Source organism: Gopherus evgoodei, chromosome 1 (assembly GCF_007399415.2).
Source record: "Gopherus evgoodei ecotype Sinaloan lineage chromosome 1, rGopEvg1_v1.p, whole genome shotgun sequence".
Lineage (NCBI taxonomy): Eukaryota > Metazoa > Chordata > Testudines > Testudinidae > Gopherus > Gopherus evgoodei.
Window position 1 is genome coordinate 224,751,838 of NC_044322.1, and position 23,633 is coordinate 224,775,470.

General features: G+C 46.5%; 1 protein-coding gene across 3 annotated transcripts in view; it reads right to left on the reverse strand.

The window, feature by feature from the left end:
- The window catches only part of LOC115637014 (alpha-2-macroglobulin-like), a 60,965-nt gene that overhangs the window by 6,403 nt on the left and 30,929 nt on the right, over positions 1-23,633 (reverse strand). For all 3 annotated transcript variants that reach the window (XM_030537837.1, XM_030537818.1, XM_030537827.1), the window contains exons 21-31: positions 23,191-23,312; positions 20,623-20,674; positions 19,936-20,019; positions 19,276-19,452; positions 17,261-17,345; positions 15,874-16,030; positions 15,455-15,529; positions 13,444-13,609; positions 9,687-9,910; positions 8,466-8,684; positions 8,036-8,163 (exon numbers count right to left, since the gene is read on the reverse strand). In XM_030537837.1, the coding sequence (XP_030393697.1) occupies positions 8,036-8,163; positions 8,466-8,684; positions 9,687-9,910; positions 13,444-13,609; positions 15,455-15,529; positions 15,874-16,030; positions 17,261-17,345; positions 19,276-19,452; positions 19,936-20,019; positions 20,623-20,674; positions 23,191-23,312 (1,489 nt within the window). The remainder of the gene's footprint in view (positions 1-8,035; positions 8,164-8,465; positions 8,685-9,686; positions 9,911-13,443; positions 13,610-15,454; positions 15,530-15,873; positions 16,031-17,260; positions 17,346-19,275; positions 19,453-19,935; positions 20,020-20,622; positions 20,675-23,190; positions 23,313-23,633) is intronic.

Below are 23,633 nucleotides of genomic sequence, written 5' to 3' on the forward strand. Positions count from 1 at the left end.
CCTGTTATTCTTGCCCCGCAGCCCAGTGCCACTGCTATCCCAGTCCTGGGCTCCCCACAGAGCTCTGCCAGTGCCCCTCAGTCCTGCCCTTGGAGCAGTGGAAGTTTGTTGAAAGTCCCTGAAACAAGACGGCATCCTTTCCAATAAGGGGTTTAGTTAAATTACTCCCATCATTGGTGGCAGGAGGAGGAGGGAACAATTTAAATCAGGATTTAAATCAGTTGTTTCTTTTTAAATTATTGATTTAAAATAGGGTTGTGGGGTTGTAGAACCAATGTAAATATTGGTGTTATTGCTACTTTAGATTGCAGTTTGTGATGAACTAAGTTATAAAGATTCATGTTTCTAAATGCCACTACGGCTAGGAGATCCTATTTGAATTTGACAGAACTTTTAGACAGAAAAACAAAATCCTGGAAGTGAAGGTGCCATTTCTGCAAACTGTTTAGCAGGAACTGTAGGGGACATATAGAACAGGCCTAGTTTGAATGATTAATAACTAATGATTACTTCCAGCTCTCAAAAATGACAAAAGCTATCCACCTCTATTTATCCCAAAATAGGATGCTCTTAGGAATAGTTCACATCAGGTGAGACCCTTTGTCTATGGATTCACACTTCAGCCAAGGTCAGGAGTTGCTCTCCCCAAGAAGAGAAACTAAAATGGCTAATGAGAATATTGTTAATCGCCTAGAAAAGAATCTCTCATTATTTGCATATGGACAAAACCTCTTTCTCCCTCCTAATCTAGCTAAAAAGAACTCCAAGTTATCAAGAAAGGGTCATTCCCTGCTTTCCTATGAGAAGTGGCCCGCTGCACATTGAGTGGATCAAGAGATGGGTGGGGAAGCTGCAAGTTAAACAAACCAAAAGTGTGGCTGTAAGACTGACGGTCAAACTACTCGTTTCCCCAAGAAATCCAAACCATAATCTTTCACCCCAAATTAGAAGCTGAACATTCTTCTTGCTAGTAAATATTAACCTTTTATGATTTTTGTATGTTAAACTCTCGTAATAGTTTTATATACTAACCAAAAGCCTTTTCATTTTGTGTATCTATATATTTATTGCCAAATACATATTGAAACTAACCTAACGGTGAAGGGAAGATGATGGAATGAGTGCAATTGTTTACTCTATTTTTTACCCCGATTTCACTAATATAGCCCAGACAGCCAGGGAAGGGAACTCCTCAAAACTACTGAAAAGTTATCTACAGAAGTATGTTCTCATAAACAAGCCTGAGTAATTAATAAGGGATGCTTATGATCCAATTATGTTCTGTGATTGATAAGAGGTATTTGTTGTTACAGATGGGTTCTATAATGGATGGAATAATGGCCCATTGAACCTGTATTTAACTCATTAAGAACTTTCAGTTGTTACAGCTGTTAGTAATAATGACTGGATAAGAGATTCCTTTTTACTCAGTCAGGTAAATGGAGGCCCATAAATGAAATTCCATAGGTAACTAGGAAAACAGAACATATGGCAAAAATAATCATGGGAAAGTACTTTTCCCTCCAAAAAGAAGTTTCTTTATCTCATATTGTATAAAAGAAAAGAGAGTTGGAAAGTTAGTTTGGGAATGAACACTCTCAGCATTCCACAAGATACAGAAAAAGGGAATATATATGAAAGAAAACAGTCAAATATAGTAAAAATCTTTAATGAAACAAACTGTACCATAGAATCCCTGTGGATATAAATTCCATGTTTGAATAATAAGAATATAGCAGTAGGAATATATTACTGACCACCTGACTTGAATAGCAACCGTGAGTCACAAGAGTGAAATGCCTGCAATTTTTTTAAAACATCATAATAGAGGCTCAAATTATATGTATATCCTAAATAAAAAAAAGTAAGAGGACCAAAAAAGTGCCACTGTGGCTAAACAACAGAGTGGAAGAGGTTGTTAGAGAATAAAAGAACATCTTTTAAAAACTGGAAATCAAATCGACAGAGGAAAACAGAAAAGAACAAACTATGGCAAATCAAGCGTAAAAGTAAAATTAAGGAGGCCAAAAAAGAATCTGAAGAGCAACTAGCAAAAGGCCTAAAAACTAACAGCAATTTTTTTAAGTACATCAGAAGCAGGAAACTTGACAAACATCAGTGGGGCCACTGGACAATCAAGGTAAAGGAGCATTCAAGGAAAAAAAGGATTCATAGATTCATAGACTCTAGGACTGGAAGGGACCTTGAGAGGTCATCAAGTCCAGTCCCCTGCCCTCATGGCAGGACCAAATACTGTCTAGACAATCCCCGATAGACATTTATCTAACCTACTCTTAAACAGCTCCAGAGATGGAGATTCCACAACCTCCCTAGGCAATTTATTCCAATGTTTAACAACCCTGACAGTTAGGAACTTTTTCCTAATGTCCAACCTAAACCGCCCTTGCTGCAGTTTAAGCCCATTGCTTCTTGTCCTATCATTAGAGGCTAGGGTGAACAAGTTTTCTCCCTCCTCCTGATGACACCGTTTTAGATACCTGAAAACTGCTATCATGTCCCCTCTCAGTCTTCTCTTTTCCAAACTAAACAAACCCAATTCTTTCAGCCTTCATTCATAGGTAATGTTCTCAAGACCTTTAATCATTCTTGTTGCTCTTCTCTGGACCCTCTCCAATTTCTCCACATCTTTCTTGAAATGCGATGCCCAGAACTGGACACAATACTCTAGCTGAGGCCTAACCAGCGCAGAGTAGAGTGGAAGAATGACTTCTCGTGTCTTGCTCACAACACACCTGTTAATGCATCCCAGAATCATGTTTGCTTTTTTTGCAACAGCATCACACTGTTGACTCATATTTAGGTTGTGGTCCACTATAACCTCTAGATCCCTTTCTGCTGTACTCCTTCCTACACAGTCTCTTCCCATTCTGTATGTGTGAAACTGATTGTTCCTCTCTAAGTGGAGCACTTTGCATTTATCTTTATTAAACTTCTTCCGGTTTACCTCAGACCATTTCTCCAATTTGTCCAGATCATTTTGAATTATGACCCTGTCCTCCAAAGCAGTTGCAATCCCTCCCAGTTTGGTATCATCTGCAAACTTAATAACATGCATCTGACGAAGCGGGTTTTCACTCACGAAAGCTCATGCTCCAAAACATCTGTTAGTCTATAAGGTGCCACAGGACTCTTTGCTGCTTTTACAAACTTAATAAGTGTACTTTCTATGCCAACATCTAAGTTGTTGATGACGATATTGAACAGAGTCAGTCCCAAAACAGACCCCTGTGGAACCCCACTTGTTATACCTTTCCAGCAGGATTGGGAGCCATTAATAACTAGTCTCTGAGTATGGTTATCTAGCCAGTTATGCACCCACCTTATAGTAGCCCCATCTAAATTGTATTTGCCTAGTTTATCAATAAGAATATCATGTGAGACTGTATCAAATGCCTTACTAAAGTCTAGGTATACCACATCCACCGCTTCTCTCTTATCCACAAGATTCGTTATCCTATCAAAGAAAGCTATCAGATTGGTTTGACATGATTTATTCTTTACAAATCCATGCTGGCTATTCCCTATCACCTTACCACCTTCCAAGTGTTTGCAGATGATTTCCTTAATTACTTGCTCCATTATCTTCCCTGGCACAGAAGTTAAACTAACTGGTCTGTAGTTTCCTGGGTTGTTTTTATTTCCCTTTTTAAAGATGGGCACTATATTTGCCCTTTTCCAGTCTTCTGGAATCTCTCCCGTCTCCCATTATTTTCCAAAGATAATAGCTAGAGGCTCAGATACCTCCTCTATTAGCTCCTTGAGTATTCTAGGATGCGTTTCATCAGGCCCTGGTGACTTGCAGGCATTTAACTTTCCTAAGTGATTTTTTATTTGTTCTTTTTTTATTTTATCTTCTAAACCTACCCCCTTCCCATAAGCATTGACTATGTTAGGCATTCCTTCAGACTTCTCAGTGAAGACCGAAACAAAGAAGTCATTAAGCATCTCTGCCATTTCCAGGTTTCTTGTTACTGCTTCTCCCTCCTCACCAGAAGCAGTGCCAGGGTATTTGGCGCCCTAGGCGCAGGGCTGGCTTTAGCCATTTCGCCGCTCCAAGCACGGCGGCAAGCCGCAGAGGACGCTCTGCCGCTCGCCAGTCCTGCAGCTCCGGTGGACTTCCCACAGGCGTTCCTGCAGAGTGTCTGCTGGTCCTGCGGCTTCGGTGGACCTGCCGCAGGCGTCCCTGCGGAGGGTCTGCTGGATCCGCGGCTTCGGTGGACCTGCCACAGGCATGCCTGCGGATGCTCCACTGGAGCCACGGGACCAGTGGACCTTCTGCAGGCACGTCTTTGGGAGTCCACCGGAGCAGCCTGCTGCCCTCTCGGCAAAATGCCACCCCCCAAATCCTGGCGCCCTAGGCGACCGCCTAGGTCGCCTAAATGGAAGCGCCGGCCCTGCTCCTCACTGAGCAGTCGACCTACCCTGTCCTTGGTCTTCCTCTTGCTTCTAATGTATTAATAAAAAGTTTTCTTGTTTCCCTTTATTCCCAAAGACATTGTGGAGAAGCTAAATGAATTATTTGCATTGGTCTTGACTGCAGAGCATGTGAGGGAGATTCTTACACTTGAGCCATTCATCTTGGGTGACAAATCTAAGGAACTGTCTCAGTCTGAGAATTTAATGGAGGAGGCTTTGGAATAAATAGGTAGATTAAGCAGTAAATAATCACTAGAACCAGATGGTATTCACTGAAGAGTTCTGAAGGAACTCAAATAGGAAATTGCAAAACTACTAACTGTAATATGTAACCTATTGTTTAAACCAGCCTCTGTACCAGATGACTGGCGGATAGCTAAAGTAATGCCAATTTTTAAAAAAGGCTCCATTGGCGATCCTGGCAATTATAGGCTGGTAAAATTAATTTTAGTATCAGGTAAACTATAGTAAAGAACAGACTTATCAAAAATAGATGAACACGATTTGTTGGGAAAGAGTCAACATGGCTTTTGTAAAGGGAAATCATGCCTCACCAATCCATTAGAATTCTTTGAGAGGGGTCAACAAGCACATGGACAAGGGTGATTCAGTAGATATAGTGTTCTTGGACTTTCAGAAAGCCTTTGACAAGGTCCATCACGAAAAGCTCTTAAGCAACTTAAGGTGTCATGGGATAAGAATGAGGCTCTCTCATGGATCAGTAACTGGTTAAAGGACAGGAAACAAAGGGCAGGAATAAATGATCAGTTTTCAGAATGGAGAGAGGTAAATAGCAGTGTCCCACAGGGATTTGTCCTGGATCCTGTGCTGTTCAATATATTCATGAATGATTTGGAAAAAAGGGGTAAACAGTGAGGTAGCAAGCTTTTCAGATAATACAATATTATTCAGGATAGTTAAGTCCAAGGCTGACTGCAAAGAGTTACAAAGGGATCTCACAAAACTGGGTGACTGGGCAAAAAAATGGCAGATGGAAATTCAGTGTTGATAAATGCAAAGTAATGCACATTGGAAGACATGATCCCAACTAACATATAAAATGATGGAGTCTAAATTAGCAGTTACCACTCAAGAAAAAGATCTTAGAGTCACTGAAAAAAAAATCTGTTTAGTGTGTAGCAGCCTTCAGAAAAGCTAACAGAATGTTAGGAATGGGATAGATATTAAGACAGAAAACATAATGCCACTGTATAAATCCATTTTATGCCACATCTTAAATACTGCATGCAGTTCTGGTTGCCCAATCTCAAAGAAGATATATTAGAAAAAATACAGAGAAAGGCCACAAAAATGATTTAAGAGTATGGAACGGCTTCCGTATGAGAAAAGATTAGAAAGATTGGAAATGTTCAGCTTAGAAAAGGGATGACTAATGGGGAGATATGACTGAGGTCTATAAAATCATAAATGGTGTGGAGAAAGTGAATAAGGAAGTGTTATTTAGCCCTTCACATAACAAAAGAACCAGGAGTTACCCAATGAATTGAATGGGCAGCAAACTTAAAACAAACAAAAGGAAGTACTTCTTCAAACAATGCGCAGTCAACCTGTGGAACTCGTTACCAGGTGATGTTGAGAAGACCAAAATATAACAGGGTTCAAAAAAGAATTAGATAAGTTCATGGAGGATAGAGCCATCAGTGGCTATTAGCCAAGATGGTCAGTGATGCAACCTCATGCTCTTGGATGTTCCTAAATCTGACCACCAGAAGTTGGGCCTGGACAAAAGGGGATGGATCATTCAATAAATGCCCTGTTCTGTTCATTCCCTCGGAAGCATCTGGTACCAGCCAGTGTTGGAAAACAGAATATTGGGCAAGATGGACCTTCTTTCTGTATTCTGTACACAGCTGTATTAATCTTTGGTTAAATAATCTCATTTGAGCTTGTTATTTGACAATCTTGAATCATTATTAAATTCAAACTTGCAACATTCTATATGTGGAAAATATCTCTTGTTCTAATACATAATGTGAAATGCTTATGTACAATACAAGAATGTGTGGAGTATGTCCTCCAAATTGAGAAGATTATAAGGGATTTTGTTGGTTTTCATTGTAAATAATTGCTGTGGTCTAACAGTAATAGGAATTGTCTGGCACAACGAAGAAGAAATGTTAGAAGATATAAAGTAGGGTATAACCTGGGAAAGTGATAGAAATTGCTTAAAGCAGGGATCCTAATTGATAGTAGGGGCTCAAAATGAAACACAGTCCTTGAAATGAATCAAACTTAAACGGCCTCCAATAAGAAAAGAATTGAAGAAATTTGTTACACACAAATGCCATATACAGGATACTAATGGAAGCAGCAAGCAAACTGAAAGAACAGGAATAAGAGGATGCCCCTTAACCTCTTAGGAGCCCTGAAACTAGGATATATAACCTGTATTTTTTGTAAAAAATTCTCCCTTAGTGGCATAAAATCTCTGTCAGTTCAGATCCAAACTGGTTCGTGTTAGCACTAGGAAGTTATTATTTCAATACACTAGCTAAATCATTGTGAGATTTTTGATACTCACTTTCAAAAATAGGAGCTTAAAGTTAGGTCTGGTCTACACTACAGACCTACACCTATGTCACTCTAGGGTGTGAAAAATCACAATCCAAGTGATGAAGTTATACGGATCTAACCCCCCATGTGCTTTTCAAAAGAGGGGGTGGGGTGGAGTGTGACAGGGAGCATGAGAGAGACAGAGAGAGTGGATTTTTGGAGCTGATGCTGAGTCAGCTCCCTGCCTTGCAAGTTCTAACCCCTTCCCCCATCCCTCTCTCATTCACTAAATGCAAATAGCCCTCTTTGTTTTTTTTCCCTCACAGACTAGATAAGCAGCTGCTCCGAAACAGACCCCCCTGCCTCTGCCCGCTGCGCTGCTTCTCTCCTCGAGCAAACTCTAGCTGTGGACATTCCAAAGGGTCCCCCTGCCTGCCTCTGCTCAAGCTGTGTTTCTGTTTTAGATAAGCAGCTCCAGGAGCCCCGAGTTCACAACAAAACAAAGAGAGGCATCACAACAAAACAAAGAGTGTTATCTTTACTTAAACGCATTATGGGAAGATTCTGGAGGTCAGTTACAGCATAGTAAGATTAATCACTGTTTGCACTGGCATCCCAGCGCTGCAGCACCAGAGCTGTTCTCTTTATTCCTCTCATTCAGGTGGAGTACATGCAGCGCTGTAGCCAGGGAGATACAGCGCTGTATGCGCCTTGCCAGTGTGGACGGGGAGTAAGTTACAGCACTGTAAAGCCACCACCAGTGCTTTAACTCTCAAGTGCTTTAACTCTGAAGCCCTCAGGGTGTTACTAAAATGCTGACTTGTCTTTTTCAGCCTCAGAGAAACAAGCCCAGAACAATCACTCAACAATGTAGCGGGAGAAAGTAAAGAGCTAGTAACACAGAAATACAAAATCTGATTGACATTGAAAAGAGCAATTGTAATTAAGAAAATATCATGGGATTTAATTTTTGGAAAAATATTGATTTGTATCAACTTTTCTGGGGGCTCCTCTCACCACTGAAATGACTTGTCCCCTGCCCTAGGGCTGCTCCGGAAGGTCCGGCCCTGTGAGGGGGAGTTACCTGATGTTTATGGCGATGTTAAAGGTCCTTTGAGCCTTGGCGCTGTCACATGTCTCAGGGACCGTGTGCACCTCCATCGCGAACGGTGTCTCGCCCAGCTTGGGGAGCACATTGTACCTCAGGTTGGTCTGAAAGAGAATACATGGTTCTCTGTGTGTCTCCATCTGTCCATCTCCTCAATCTCCTTCCCTCTGCTCAGTTTCATTCTTTCCTTTATCTCTTCTCTCTCTCTCCCCGTTCCCCAAATCTCTCTGTCAACTCTCTCTCCTCCTCACACCTCTTTCCTATTTTCTCCTCCTCTCCCCCATCTCTTCTTCTCTTTTCCTTCCCTCCCTCCCCAATCCACCCCATCTTCCCATCTCCAGTGGGAATGAGACGGGCTCCCCTCAGCGGCAGGCTCTCCCTCTCAACCTTCCCCAGAACCCCTCACCTGCACGTAGACACATCCTTCTCCTGTCACCCCCATGCTGTAGTCCCCTGGCACCTCTGGCAGTGCCATATGCTGGAGCAGCAGACGGTTCGTGTGATCCACCTGGAATTGGAACTGGAAGTTCCCTGTGGATTGCAGAGTCACTGTGGATGCTCCTCCGCTCTTGGCATAGGCGGAGACTCCATATTGGGACAGCGCCTGGAGTGCCACCACTGTGTCCTGCCAGACAAGAGATGGGCCCAGTGCCCAAGGGGATGAATGAGCCATTTGTATGGACCCAGAGCCCCTACTCCACCAGCTTTTCCTACACAGCAGTGCCCTGATTTTCCCATTTTCACTCCCCATTCTCATAAGCCATTCACTTTCTTCCCCTGGGCCCAGATCCTCAAAGGTATTTAAGCACCTTTCTCCCACTGAAAGCAGCCAAGTGTCTAAGTACCTTAGGGAACCTAGGCCTTAGTATCTCTGACACTCCACCACAGGCATCTGAGGGAAGATGCCACCACCCTTCCCTGAAGGACCCACCCAAAGGGACAGTTCAGGACCAGGTGAAATGGGAGATGCCTGTAGCTCAGAGAGAACCCTAGTGAGGCAGCCAGGAGGCTCAGTACTGGAGTATGATAAAGTGTTTCAGCCCTGTGGGTATTAAGCCAGCCAGGGTAATGGTGAAGCATGGGTCCAGTGATTGGTCCTGTCTAGAGAGGTCACTCCCTGAGGTCCCAGCCTTCAAGCACCAGCATGGTCTGCACCCGCTCAAAGGGGGAAGTGGCACTTCCTGTTTGGTTGTCACTCAGGCTGCTGCCCACCCACCACATTCTTTCTGGGTATGTCCAGCAGTGAGGAGGGCCTCTGAGGAGGCCTCTGCTCCTGAGCTGAATTGGCCTGGCTGGATGGGGTCAGTGCTGGGGGGAGCTGGGGATGGCACTGCACTACCTTGTGAGTGCTTAGGGCGACTCTTCTGTCCCCCATACACAGCAGCATCATTTGTCCAGTCTCCTAACTCATTAGTCCCTCTGGGCCTGTGGTTATCTGATGCAGCCATATTCCATGCTGTGACTATCCCCTGATCTAAACTAAACTATACAGCCAGGGGACTGCCACTCCTTCCCTCTCCCCAGGTCAGTCTTTCCCTCCCCTAGGTTGCTTGTCTGTCTCCTGCCTTTTCCTGTCTGCCTCCCACCCTGCCCTGGGTGTCTGAGGCTGGGGATGGGAACAGCTCACCTGGGTGGAGGAGAAGCCCCCATTGGGATTCTGCTGCTTGCTGATCCACTTTGCAATTTGAGTTGCTAATGACAGGTCCTCTTGGGATGGTGCCGGCTGCATGGTGAGGTAAGCGAGGAGCACATAGGACGTCATCTCCACCTCAGCAGAAGGAGCACGGGTCTGGTAGAATGGGAGCTCGGCTTTCGGCTCCTTCCCAGGCCTCTGCCAGTGAATGGAGCCATCTGCAGTGGGAGAAGGGAGTGGAGGGCAGGAGAGAAGGATATAGATGCTTAGTACATGCCATTTCTAAGGGCGTTATTGACCTGCGGCTGCTGCAAGTGGGAGAACAGAGCCACCCCCCCCCCCGGTGCTCATCTGGCATATTGACATGAGACATGAAAGGATTAAATAGTCCCTCACTTGATGGTCTAGTGGATTTATACAAACCTTCTGGTACGAACACTCAGTGACTAATCAGGCTGCCACCTCTGTGTCTACGTCCCTTTTGTCTTATGAAGGGACATCCCAGGAATGGACAGTAGCAGCCTTTATTGGGCTCTTTGATGCAAAAAGTGTGAGGTTGCTAAGTGGCCCAGGTGCTCAAGGCCGAAGGGTTACAGCAGTGATGGTCGCACCCAACTCCAGCAGGGTGAACAGCCCATAAGTCATTCTCTTACTAGTACAGGCCCAGTTCTTCCTGGGATTTCCTGGGACACCAGGACCTTAATTTGGGGCCCCCTGGAATGATCTGTTTTTTCATTTTATCAGTCCAAAGATCAGGCTTCTCCTCTTTGTTTGTCTGTTGCTGTAGGGAGCAGACATCACTCTGTGCTGACCAGGGGCCATCGTTCCCATGGAACGAGTATCCAGAGCGAGGAGCAGTGCTTGGAGTGAGGAACGGAGCAGAGCCAGCTAAGATATGCGCAGAGCTGTGCTATTGCTCAGTGGGAATGGTACCATTTGGTCAGGGTTTCAGGATATGCTCACTCACAGCACTGAGATGTGTTGGGGACCCCACAGATACACCTGTGTCGCTGCAAAGTCAGGCACCGGCAGCTCTGGCCCCAGCTCATGTTTTAAAAAAGTTCCCTTTGTCTTTACATTAATATTTCAGCACCTTAAAAAAAAGCCACCATCAAACTGTTCCCACAGGAACTTGCCCTCGGGAAAGGAGACCCAGGCCCCTACTCTCTCCTCCCTGGTGATGACTCCTATGTCTGGGGAGCTGTAAGGCATCTCCCAGAGTCCTAAAATGTGCCCCCTTGATGCTTCTCTCCATGTAATGCCCCTTGGACCAAACCATCCTCTGCCTCATCTGCTGCCCTCTGAGCTGCTTTCGGTGCCGGCCCACTCCTGGGCTGCTGTAGCCACCAGAGCCTGGGGGTGGGGGGTGCGTGAAGCTAGATGCCACTGAGAGGCTTCCTTCCCCTGCACCAGGCTCCCTCCTCAAAATGGGTGACAGTCCTGAGGGGTGGGGGGACAGGAATCCTCCTAAGGCAAAGAGGGAGAGGAGGGTAGAGACGGCTTGGACCCAAAAGAGTGGGGAGAGGGAGAGGGAAGAAGAAACCAGAGGAGAAGGAAAGAAAAATCTTGGGTGAGAGGTCCTAGGGAAGAGGGCAGGAAAGGGAGGGGGATAATCTGCACACATGGGTGGGAGGGAGGAGAGAGACACTCAAGGAGGGTGGAAAGGAGAGAAGACGCCTCTAAGACCTGGCCAACACACAGATTTTGTGCCATTATAACAATTTTGGTTAGGGCTGTGAGTTTTCTACTGGTACCTGTAGGCTGGGCATGGTCATACCAGCATAAAGGTGCCTTGTACAGGTAGGGCTGTACGGGAACAGTTCTATTGGTATGAACACCTTCACACTGCTATAACTGTGTCCACACTGTGGGAGTCGTACCACTTTAATTATACCAGTACAGATACAGCAGAATGACTTTTGTGTGAAGACAAGGCCTGAAGGTCCATCTACCCCGGGGAAATGCTCTGTGTTAGAAGAGAATATGCATTAAGTAGCATGCTGGTAAATATGACTCAGCACCTAGAATAGACAGGGATGTCTGGGCTTACAAATTCATTTGCTGTTTGTAAACTTAGGCTATGAGGTGCCCTCAGGTGACCACAGGCAGCTAATGTGATTGGTTGGCCACAACCAGCTGCCGTTTTTCACCCCACCTAACTCTGTCTAGATCTGCCAGCAGATCGAGGGATGTGATCATTCCCCTCTAATCGACATAGGTGAGGCCTCATCTGGAGTACTGTGTCGAGTTTTGGGCCCCACACTACAAGAAGGATGTGGAAAAATTGGAAAGAGTCCAGCAGAGGGCAACAAAAATGATTAGGGGGCTGGAGCACAAGACTTATGAGGAGAGGCTGAGGGAACTGGGATTGTTTAGTCTGCAGAAGAGAAGAATGAGGGGCGATTTGATAGTTGCTTTCAACTACCTGAAAGGGGGTTCCAAAGAGGATGGATCTAGACTGTTCTCAGTGGTACCTGATGTCAGAACAAGGAGTAATGGTCTCAAATTGCAGTGGGGGAGGTTTAGGTCGGATATTAGGAAAAACTTTTTCACTAGGAGGGTGGTGAAGCACTGTAATGGATTACCTAGGGAGGTGGTGGAATCTCCTTCCTTAGAGGTTTTTAAGATCAGGCTTGACAAAGCCCTGGCTGGGATGATTTAGTTGGGAATTGGTCCAGCTTAGTAGCAGGGGGTTGGACTAGATGACCTCCTGAGGTCCCTTCCAACCCTGATATTCTATGATTCTGTGACAAGGTGCTGAGTTATCTTTAGCAGTATGTCAACTAATGCATTTTCTAACACAGTGAGTTTCTTCACCTGCATGAGGCCTATGAGTGCGCGGCTGAGGCTCTGTGTTTGTGGGCAGGGGACAGAGAACCCAGGTGTCTGAGGTGATAGGAAGGGAACTTAGAGTTTGCATGTGCCGGGACCCTGCATAACAAGTCCCATGTTCACTACAGTTGGGGGCAGCCTCTGCGTGTGTGTGTGAGAATGGCTTTTGGGTGGGGGAGAAGGAGCCTGTGTGCGTGAGTGGATCCTGGGGAACCCTGCATGTGCTTGTGCATTAGCTTGTGCCTGAGGCAGTCTGCAGTGTGTGTGTGGGGAGAGAGATTTGTGGGGTGCAAGGCAGCAGGACAATATGCAGGACAATATGCCTGTGATTCTGTGGACTGGGAAGTAGGGAGTATGTGAGAGCTTTTGGTGTGGGAGGCAGGAGGGAGGAGAGAGATTTGGAGACTTGGGGGAAGGAGGAAGAGAGCAGGAGGAAAAGAAAGGAGAGACCAGTTATTTCACAGTATAGAAAAGGGGGAAACAGACTGAAACAAACAGAGGAAAAGCTAACAAGCTTGGAGTAGAGGAAGGAGGCAAATGGAGGGAAGGCAGGGACAAGGGAAAGGGCAAATGCAAGAGAGACAAATGAAAAGGGAATGTTGACATTTTACCTAATAGGTAGGTTGTATACTGAAGGGTGCAATCAATGACCCAGTTTAAAAGAACAAGGAGTCCTTAAAAGGGCAGGGATACAACATGCTGTGAGGTCAGAAATCTGCTTGGGCTGCCTCTCTCTCAATCTGGTTTTTTCTTGTCAAATAATGTTCTCCCACCTGGTGCTGGCCCTCGTAATACTCCTCTGCTGTGGTTTCCCCTCTGAGCCCCTGTATATGATTCTCAATACACGGTCACTTTACAAGTTGGGGAGGTAGGACCAGGGGCCTGGGATGCAGGAGAAGGCCCCATCGGGAACTCTCACCCTCTTTCACAGCTTCCTTGTCAAGCGAGTCCAGCAGTGCCCTGTGCTTCTCCTCCTTCCCAGCCAGGGCGAAGGCGTAGGCCAGTAGTGCCCTGGTGTACACATGGTTTCCTCCCTGCTCTGCAGTAGCCTCCAGACAGAACAGAGCATTACGGACGACAGAGTGCTGTGTGAGGAGAGAGACATAGGCTGAGAAGGGGAGGGGAGGTCACCATGGAGGTGAATTCAGTCTGTGAGCTCAACAGGCAGGAAACAATATGCACTTTTTCCATTTTATGAAGTATTTTTTTTCTGGACTTTCTGACACACAGGTAACTCTACACAATAGCTGATCTTTCAGAGCCATATTCCCCAGGACACTTGCTGACTTTCACCACTCTAGCAATGTGCAGTGGCTGATTTACAGCTGCTTTGTATCACTAGGCTTGCACTAAGCATCCAGAGCAAACCAATGAGTCTGGCCTTTCAAATTTGGTGGATGGCGATGGTGTATTGGGGAACCTGGCCCTTTAAATTTGTCCTGTGGTCGGTCCTCACTTAGGAACATTTGAGAAGCAAAGTTTGGAATCAGACATTTCCCGTAATGACATTCCAAGTGATACCAATGTGCACAGGTGCATACACAACAGGGCAGTTCATCTGTTTTCGTCAATGGCTGAGAATGGAAAGTCCAGCAGACAGTCCCATTTTCAGTGGCTTGAAACTTTTTCAAACTGTATTGATTTGAACCTTCCTAGCCCTTGGTGTCTGCTAAGAGAGAGGTTCTCTCTGGGAAACTGGAGGGAATGAGCTCAGCTGGTTTTGAGACAGGAAAACCTTGTAAACAAAATGCCTTGGGGTTTATACTCCTTCTAACTGAGAAGGGCTTAATCAGGACATCAGCTTTCCTCAATTAAATATAGAGGATCAGGTTAGTCTCATGACAGTGGATGGGGACTGCCACTTCATCAGGACAAAGTTAACAAGCAGGCCATGTTGGGCCACATCCACTTGTTTTGTCTGACCGTAGCCAGTAGCACCACACATCTAAAGCCTGGTTTAGACTCAAGTTACAGAACTCATCTTTTCTGGGCACAGCCTGGCACACGTTCACACTCAACTTGCCTGCCAACAAAAATCCTCTACTTTTGGGGGCATACTGACTCCCTTTTCTGGAGCAACATTAGACCCATGTCAGTGGAGTTGTATCAGCACAGTGGTAAGGTGCATGCTCACTGGAAGTACCAATGTAAGTGGTCCTTCCACTGCAGTCCCACAGTGCAACATTCCCTTTAACAGAGACTGTCAGGTAGCACTTTTGAACCAAAGGTCCCAATGATGAGAAGTCCAACTGGCTTTTACACAGTCAGCACATTCTCCACAGCCACAGCTGTTCCTGCTACTTGCTACATTTTCCCACATGCTGCTGAGTGAACATTTCCCACAAGCACAGCGAAAGCTAAGCAGCAAAATTTCCCCACAAAGCAATGCCACTGAAAGTGGCACAGAGGACACTGGGATGCCTACCCACAATGCACCACACCTTTGCCAATCTGGCCTGATACTAGGTGACCACAACGTGCTGGCACAACTGGCCCAGTGTGAACTCACTGCACTGATATAGTCTTTTTAGTTGCTCGCTGATGATAAAACTTTTACCAGTGCGATTTCTGGATGTGAAGCACACCTAACTGAAGGAGAACAGAAATCAGCCCTTGATTGGGACCCATTTGGGTTAAGTGTTAAATATCTGTAAAACTCTAAGCTGTAGACGTGTAAGACAAGATCAAGCAAACACCACCTGCAAAGTTTTTAAATAAAGCTCATATAAAAGGATTAGAGATGAGACAGAACCAACACCCTGGACTGGAAGGGAAGCTGCAGGGAAATTCCAATTCCAGATTTGGACCTCCATTTAAAGTCTTTTCTGACTGGATTTCCCCCTTTTTTAAAGGCTTCTCTCTTGGGATGGGAGGCTGTGACTTGGGGGTACCCAACTCTGTTTGTGGCTTGAGGGGTTACAGGTACGTACAGTGATGGGCAGAGGAATCTCCAGCAGCGCGATGGTGATGTAGGCAGAAAGCGTGACCTCATCGTCCACCCCACCCTGCAGGGAACCACAGAGAGAGACATTAACCCATAAACCCCTCCCACTGGCCCCTCCTCCCAGGGGTGTTCCACATCCCTGTTCTTCCCACACTATAGTAGCTTCCATGTACCTACCTCTCTTCTTTCCCCTAGCCACGGTCACTCCATGTACAGTATGGTTCTCCCCTGCTCTTGCCTCCCTTAGCAGATCCCATCTGTCCCATTTCCAAGCCCCCTGCCCCAGCCCCATGTGCTGCAGTGGCTGTGCTGTTCCCATGCACAGTTGCAGGCTTTCTCTATGTCACTGGAGTCCTGTATGGGTCCCAGGAGGCCCATGGGAAGCTGTCTGGGCGGATACGTCACCTTTATGGCATTGTTCAGGAGCGTCCCGGAGCTGCGGAAGCAGCCGTTGTCCTTCTGCTTGCCAGCAAGCCAGGCCAGGGCGTCCTGGATGTGCTTCTCCTCAATGAAGATGTGAGAGCGGGCCTGTGCGAAGGACTTGAGGATGAAGGCTGTCAGCCTGCAACAGAGAGCGGGCAGTGGTGAGAGCTCCCACCCATGCCTTGTGCTCACTGGAGGGGACAGGGTCCTGGGGCATCACCAGCCTGAATGGAAGCAGCAGGGGCTGGAGAGCTGGTGGCCATGGGCCAAGGAACAATTATCTCACTCAGCCACCTACTGACATGCAGCAGAGCCTGGGGGAAAGACTCAGCAGCGGTCTGACAGGGCACAGCAAAACTGCCCATTTTAGGACAGGACGTGAGCCAGCTTCCTGCATCGGTTTCAAACAGCCAGGGCACAGTTTAGAGGTAGAAGGTGGTTGTCCAGAGCCCGTGGGAGAACAGCCCGCACAATCTTCAGTGACCAGGAATGGCCAGGACACTGGCTCTGCATTTTATTATAAAAACAGCAGCACAGCGCCCCCTAGCATCAGACTGGGGTCAGCACTCAGAGAGACAATATGCCTTACTGAGCCACCCACCCCGCTCCCTGCAGCACAGAGCCTCCTAGCACCACACTGGGGCAATAGAGTTAATAGTGGCAGAGGGAAGAGCAACCCCTGCAGAGCTGCCCACTGCCACTCCCTGCAGAACCTGTTTGTTTACCCTGCAAGGCATGCACTAAGCATTGAGGGGCTGGGATGGCTCCACCCTCTTACCAGCCTCCTCCTTATCCTGAGAGCAGTGGTGGCTAAACTTTCCTAGTTGAGGATCGAACATATAATTCCAGAAGGGACAAGTATCCACAATCAGGTCTTTGGGATGGATTCTCTGCCCTGTTCTGACCTCTGCACCCTGCTCAGGTAACACAAAGGGAGCTGTAACTACCAGAAAGTCACCCAGCCGGGGAATCTTTGGCTGACTCCTTAACACGACCCTCCACATAGCCCCTGGTACAGAGAGTGAGTGGCTGCAGTGTGCTGTGTTCTGGACACACTTAGCTGATGTATGGTCCTCAGGGGACTGTGGCCACTTGGAGGAAGTTAGAACAGCCCCCAGGCTGCTCTAACCTGAGCTGAGCAGGGAATCGGGGCTGTAAATGGTTATTAAGCCAAAATCACAGGCCTCTAGCATACGAACTAAAGGAGATCTCCCTTCCCTACCACCTCTCATAGTTGCCTTATCCCACATCATCAGCTCTACAGCTCCTCCCTCTCTTCCGCCCCCTCATGATCAGCACCTGTTAACAGTGGGCAAGCTCCAGGTTATAACAAGAGAAGGGAAAGAATTCAGCAGCACTGAAATCTTACCAGATGTTCCCTGATTGCCCATAACGTGGCCCAAATGTGCTGTAGGAGCCATCCTGGTGTTTGTACTTCAGCTGTGTCTGGTAAGCTGAAAGGGAGAATGACATTGTGTTTCACTGCAGTAAAGTCCACCTGTAGATGTCAGCCAGGAAAAGAGACTCTTCAGCCCTGTCTACACACAAACATCCTGCTTTAATTGTACCCGTAGCATTAAAATGCTGTGACTCCCCCAGAGTGGATGTAGTTAGGATACTATAAAAGTGCTAATACCAGTACAGCTTGTTCCCAGATGGAAAGGGGGTAGAACTGCATCCACACTAGAGGTTGTACTGATTCAATTATTTTGGTAAACTATCACCTCCTAACTGAAATAGTTACACTGGTACAAAGCTGGGTTTAGATCAAGCCTTAGATGCAGAAGCAGGTCCGATGTAGAGTACACAAGCCAGACAGACCTCCCATTCCTAAAAACAGCCTCAGTGTCTCAGCAGAGTGGCCTTGGTCTTCTGTTAGGCGTTAAAAGAAGGTACAAGCAACAGGGTTATGATGTGCATTTACTAGCCACCTATACCAGGTTCAAGGATCCCTTTGCAGAACCTAAAATAAATAAATGGGAAGGCTGTCTCTGAAAGATTGCTAACGTTCATTAAAAACAGGGTGGAGCTGAAATGGAGAATGAGGAATAATCAAAGGTGTGACCCAAACAGGGGCTCTTCTGAAAAGTGACGATGTGGAAAGGGCCCCTTGTCACTCAGCGGCTCTGCTCCAGGTGTGTTCAGAATTATGGCTACTGGCTTTACTGGCAAAGGTCATGGCCACATTAGGAATAAAGGAGCATTACCAACATTGCCAGCTAACACGTGTTTCAATCCTAACACAGACAAGGCACTTGTAGTTTCACAAATGTTAGCTGGTTGAGTTAACCTTAGCCTAGAGTTTACCTTGATCAGCAAACATGTATTAGTATTAAAACTACAAGTCCTTCCTTCGAGGTTTTTAAGGCCCGGCTGGGCTGATTTAGTTGGGAATTGGTCCTGCCATAGGCCCCGACTCCATGCGTGCTCTGGGGCTGGAGCACTCATGGGGAAAAATTGGTGGGTGCTCCTCACCGAGGAGGAGGAACACAGTGTGCTTGGCAAAAGGGGATTTGGGGAGGAGTCCAATGGGGCAGGGAGGGGGCTGAATCGGGGTCAGGCCGGGGGCAGGGTGGGGGAGCACCTATGGGTCCTGCTTTGAGCAGGGGATGGGACTAGATGACCTCCTGAGGTCCCTTACAACCCTGATATTCTATGATTCTAAGTTGGCTAAATATATTACAAACAAAATTTCCTCTAGTGACAACAAGGCTTAAACTCAGGTTTTGCTCCATTTACTGCTGCCAGGCCTGCAGAGCCAACTCAACTCTTCTTCTCCGCCTTGCATGTCATCAGCAGAAATGCACCCAGTGCAGTGCAGCACCCAGGCTATGTCTACATGGACCCATCTTCTCCCATCGTGCACTTCCAGAGAGTAGAGTTCTCTGTGTTCCTAGATGTCACCCTAGATCTAAGCATGCTACCATGCTATGGCACCCCCTGTTGGGAAGCGATCTATTGTAACACCAACCATTAATGGAGCAACTACTCAGAGTAACTCCTGGGAAAGGGAACCTCTGACCTCTGAGGCGGGGTTGGAGGGAGGAGGTGTCAGAGGCCCTGGTTCAAAGGTAAATGATGAAGGGTTGTGATGGTGCTGCCAATACTCTAGTGGCTAGGAAAGGCCTATACAGGCCATCTGGGAGCCGAGTCTGGTTTGCTGGGGCAAGAGTGAATTACCACTGGGCTCACACACTGGAGAGCAATGGGATGAAAGGACTGAGGAGGTACAATGCGTTCCCCTCCCCCCAAGAGACAGGTGGTCCCCTCAGTCCGTCCATCCTTCCCAGTGGGAGCATTATCTGAGCAAGGCAGACACAAAAAGCTCCCAGCACAACCTTGGAAGGGAGCAAGTGAAGAAACAAAAGCCCCGTCCCTCCTCACCGCTGACTAAGTATCCAATGGTCTTGGATTTGGTCTCCTCGCTCAGCTGCCCTGTCTTATTCAGATAGTCCAGGACGTAGATGTTGGGGGCAAACAGGACCATGTTCTGCTCCCCACATCCAAAGGGCATCTGGAGAAGCTGCTGCAGGTTCTGCATGGCTGTGCCCAGGATATCGCCTGGGGATGGAGACACAGGGAGTCAGTGTTGTACAGAGCCGACTCGTTGAGGCAGAGTGCACCGCAGAGCAAGGATGTTAGTGTGAGACATCCATAACAGACTTGTGAGATCACAGGCAATAGGAGGGAAAGAGAGACACACACAACACAGAGAAAGGAGGAAACAGAGAATTATTCTCTGAGAGAGAAGGGACACCATGAAAGGCAAAGTGAAGGGCATGTTGCTGGAAGGACAGATGGGAGCACTAGGCTGGATGAATAGCTAGAGACATGGGCCCAGAGGCAGAGGTGTGGGGAAGGAGAGAGAAAAAGAGGTGAAGTGCTAGCTAGTGACTACAGCAGTGGGCAGCTGGGGGATAAATGGAGGGGCTGTGATGGGTGCACAACGGGGTGAGGAGTGGAACGGGTGAAAAGACCACTAATGTCAGGAAGGAGGAGGGAACGGCAACAGCACCCACAGCCGAGCTCTTCGGGCTCACTTACCCAGCACTGAGAAATAGGCTCTGGCTGATCCCTGCACTACGTTCTCTGGGAGCTTCAGGGACATTGGCTGTGGTGCTGTCTTTCCTGGGGAAAAGTGACATAGATGGGATTGTAGTAAAATCCCGCCTGTGTAACAGTGACCAGGCCCCAGCACAGGAGCTAGGACACTATCCCTGCTGCTGTCTCTCCCCTGGCACTGCACAGGGGCTCCCTGTCTTTAGCAGCTCCATTCCTCCATAGCTTTATAGTGAACCCCCACCCATCCGCAACTCCCCTCTCAGGCTCGGATCCCCCTCACCTCCACCCAGCCCTCCACATGGAGCAAGGTGTTACCACCTGGTGAGACAAGTGAACTGCAGTCTCCAGCTCTTTCTCTGGTACCTTCTCGTTTGTAATTTCACTCCATGGAATCAGAGAGTGAGAGAAGGGGAAAGCCCCATTAAATCCCATCTAGCCCATCCCCACAGGACCCAGGCCAGGAATGTTCCCTAAGACCTAGGCTTCCAGCCCTTCCCTTGGGGGCCATTCCAGCCCTTCAGTGTTAGGAAACATTTCCTCGTTATCCAGCTGGAGGTGTCCCACTTTCTCATTTCCATATTACTGCTTCCAGTTAGCGCTTCCCCTCGGACACCCGGGGTTTCCAACCTTCCCTTTGCAGAGGCAGGTCAGGAGGGGTGAGGCTCTTACCAGCTGCACAGAGCAGGAAGTTGTAGGTCGTTTCCTTCTCAAGTCCTTCAGGCTTCGGGTTGGGGAGGAAAAGGGAAGGGGAAGGAAAATGAGAGAGGTTAGAACCTGCAGAGACACTGAGCACCTGGTGGCAGAAACATCTGGCCAGGGGTGATGGGGAGAGATGAGGAGAAGGGAAAACGCTGGGGGAAAGAAAGAAAGAAAGAAAGAAAGAAAGAAAGAAAGAAAGAAAGAAAGAAAGAAAGAAAGAAAGAAAGAAAGAAAAAGAGCAGAGCATGAATCAGGGAAAGAGGGAGACTTGCAAATTCTCATATAATAATAAATCTGATGAAGTCAGCAGATAATGGTTGGAAATTGGCTACTAACAAGTTATTGCCTCCTCACTCCCAAAGGGAGGATATTGCAGTGCTCTACCATGGGTGTTTAGTTGCTGGTAGCACACTGTAAAATCTGGACTTTCCTTGTTACACAGAGAGAACTTCCAGCTTTACACCATGTGCTGGTGCTGATAATATGCCGTGATGCTAATGAAATGAGGTAAGGGGTCGATCCTGCCAAGTGTTTAACTTTAAGCCTGTTTGAGGTCAATGGGACAACTCATGTGCCTGAACTAAAGCAAGCTTTGCTGGGTCAGGCCCAAAGTGCTCAGTGCCCTGAAATGACATATTGTAATGACTGCAGGGCCACCACCTAGAAATTCACCATTACGCACTGTGGCCAATTAGTCCTGTAGGGCTACACTAGGAATAGAACTCAGCTCCTCCTGCTCCAAAGGCCCAGACCCCCATGGCTTGAGCTAAAGAAGAAGCCCTGTTATTTATTGAAATGATCAGAACAATTCTGACTAAAACTCAGGAACTAAGCGTTGTGAAAACAGAGGGTTTAGTCAAATCAATTTTTGGTTTTGGAACACACCCCTCCCCTGCAAATTTTTATGCTGAGAATAGTCGGTTTCCCTCCCTTTTTAGAACTGTTTTCCAACATTTGCCAGATGGAAACCAGTAGCCAAGCATGAAAAGGGGCTTTCCCTCACTTTCTCACACTTCTAAAAAACCTTTCCCTCTCTTTCTTCAGCTGGAAAAAGTAAAAAGTTTTAAAAAGTGTGTGTGTATGGCAGGGGGGAGGGGGAGAATCTAAAAGTTGACACCCCCCCACCCCACAACAACATTTGAGGTTAATATGAATGCTTTTTGTTTTGTTCCAAAATGTCTTTTCAAAATTAATCTCAGTGACAAACCTGCTGTTGAGTTTAATTTTGAACATTTCACAGGGAATCCAAATGCAGTGATCAAAGATGTTTTAAAGATTCTTTCTTCTGGTGGAAAATTCACTGGGGAAAAAATCCTGTTTTCCAACCAGCTCTAATTCTTTGCTAGCCTAGCACACACAGATGATCATTTCTGATTCCATCAGGTAAAGGGCAGTGGTGCACTAGTCAGTTCTTTAAAATTACAGGGCAAGACCAGTACATCCTCTACATCCCATAAAGTTGCCACTAGGCTCCTATTATTTTAAATCCAATTTTCACCTCCCTCATAATTCTGAGAAAAATAATCTCTGTGTTTCCAGAACTGTCAGATCAGCCCAAGATGAAGTTGGACATTTCCACTAATGTGATGGAAGCAAAGTGAATATTTTTCAGCTGAAGAGGTTTAGAAATAATTTATTTTTAATTTTTTTGTGAAAAGTTTCACAGTTCTTTGGGTCCCTATATGTTGAAAAAGGAGCCAAGTTATAATTCAAATTTCATTTGGCACATAGGAGAACTTTAAAGCAAAAGCAAAACACATTTACTGTAACATGACAGAATCATAGAAATGTAGGGCTAGAAGGGACCTTGAGAGACCATCTAATCCATCCCGCTCAGAACATGGTACAGCCAAGTACACCTAGAGTATCCTGGACAGGTGTTTGTCCAAACTGTTCTTAAACCTGCAATCATGGGGAATCTGCAGCCTTCCCAGGTAACCTGGGCCAGTGTTTACCTACCCTTACAGTTAGAAAGTTATTCCTGGTATCACACCTAAATCTCTCTTGCTGCAGTCTAAGCCAATTACTTCTTGTTTTACCCTTGCTGGACGTGGAGAACAACTGACCACCATTCCCTTTATAGCACATATTTGAAGACTGTTATCTTGTTCTCCCCTCAGCCATCTCTTTACTAGACTAAACATGCACAATTCTTTCAACCTTTCCTCATATGTCAGGTTTTCTAAACCTCTTATCATTTTTGTTGCTCTCCTTGGACTCTCCTTTGGTTTCTGTCCCAAAAGACATGGCTGTGACAAACTTATCACCTTTGCTTATTATTTCAATCATGTGGTGTAACAAGATACCAGTATTCTTCTGTAAGAAGTTATGCAGTATTACAGCTTATATTGGCTAATATAGTAACTTATCGCTGCTTCCCTTTACAGCATTAGAGAACATGTTATTGCTGAGATCATATTAAGTCATTATGGCTTCCCTATAAAACCAAGAAGACCTGCAGCATTATATCAGTTGTCACAACACAGCAGTAAGTTATCATGGCTTCTCTATACCACAGGGACTAAACAGCCCACCTACCTCCACTAACAGCTGTTTGATCACCGTGTCCTTCCACCCTTTGTCCGGGATCTCCACTACCTCATTCCCACAGGGCAGATCTGTCTTCAGGGCTTCAGCACTCACTGAGAAATTCACATTACCTGAAACAAAAAAGGATAAGTGTTTTGCCAGGCACTGCAGCTACAGGGGTGCCAGTGTCATTTGCATGGTGTTCTGCTTTGATTACATGGAAACATCTCTAAAGAGGGCAGAGTGCAAGTCACATATAGGTTAGCACTTTAGCACAGCTCTGCAGCAGCCTTAGTTCCAACCCCTCGGCTCCAATGGCTACATCAAATTGGGCTGGGCAAGATGGAGAGGAGGAGAGTGCAGGGGCAGGTCTTCAATTCTGCCGCCCAGACCCCTGCATGGTGTTAGAGCTATCATCCTCCTTTTCCAGAAATTTCAGACCCAACCAGTCT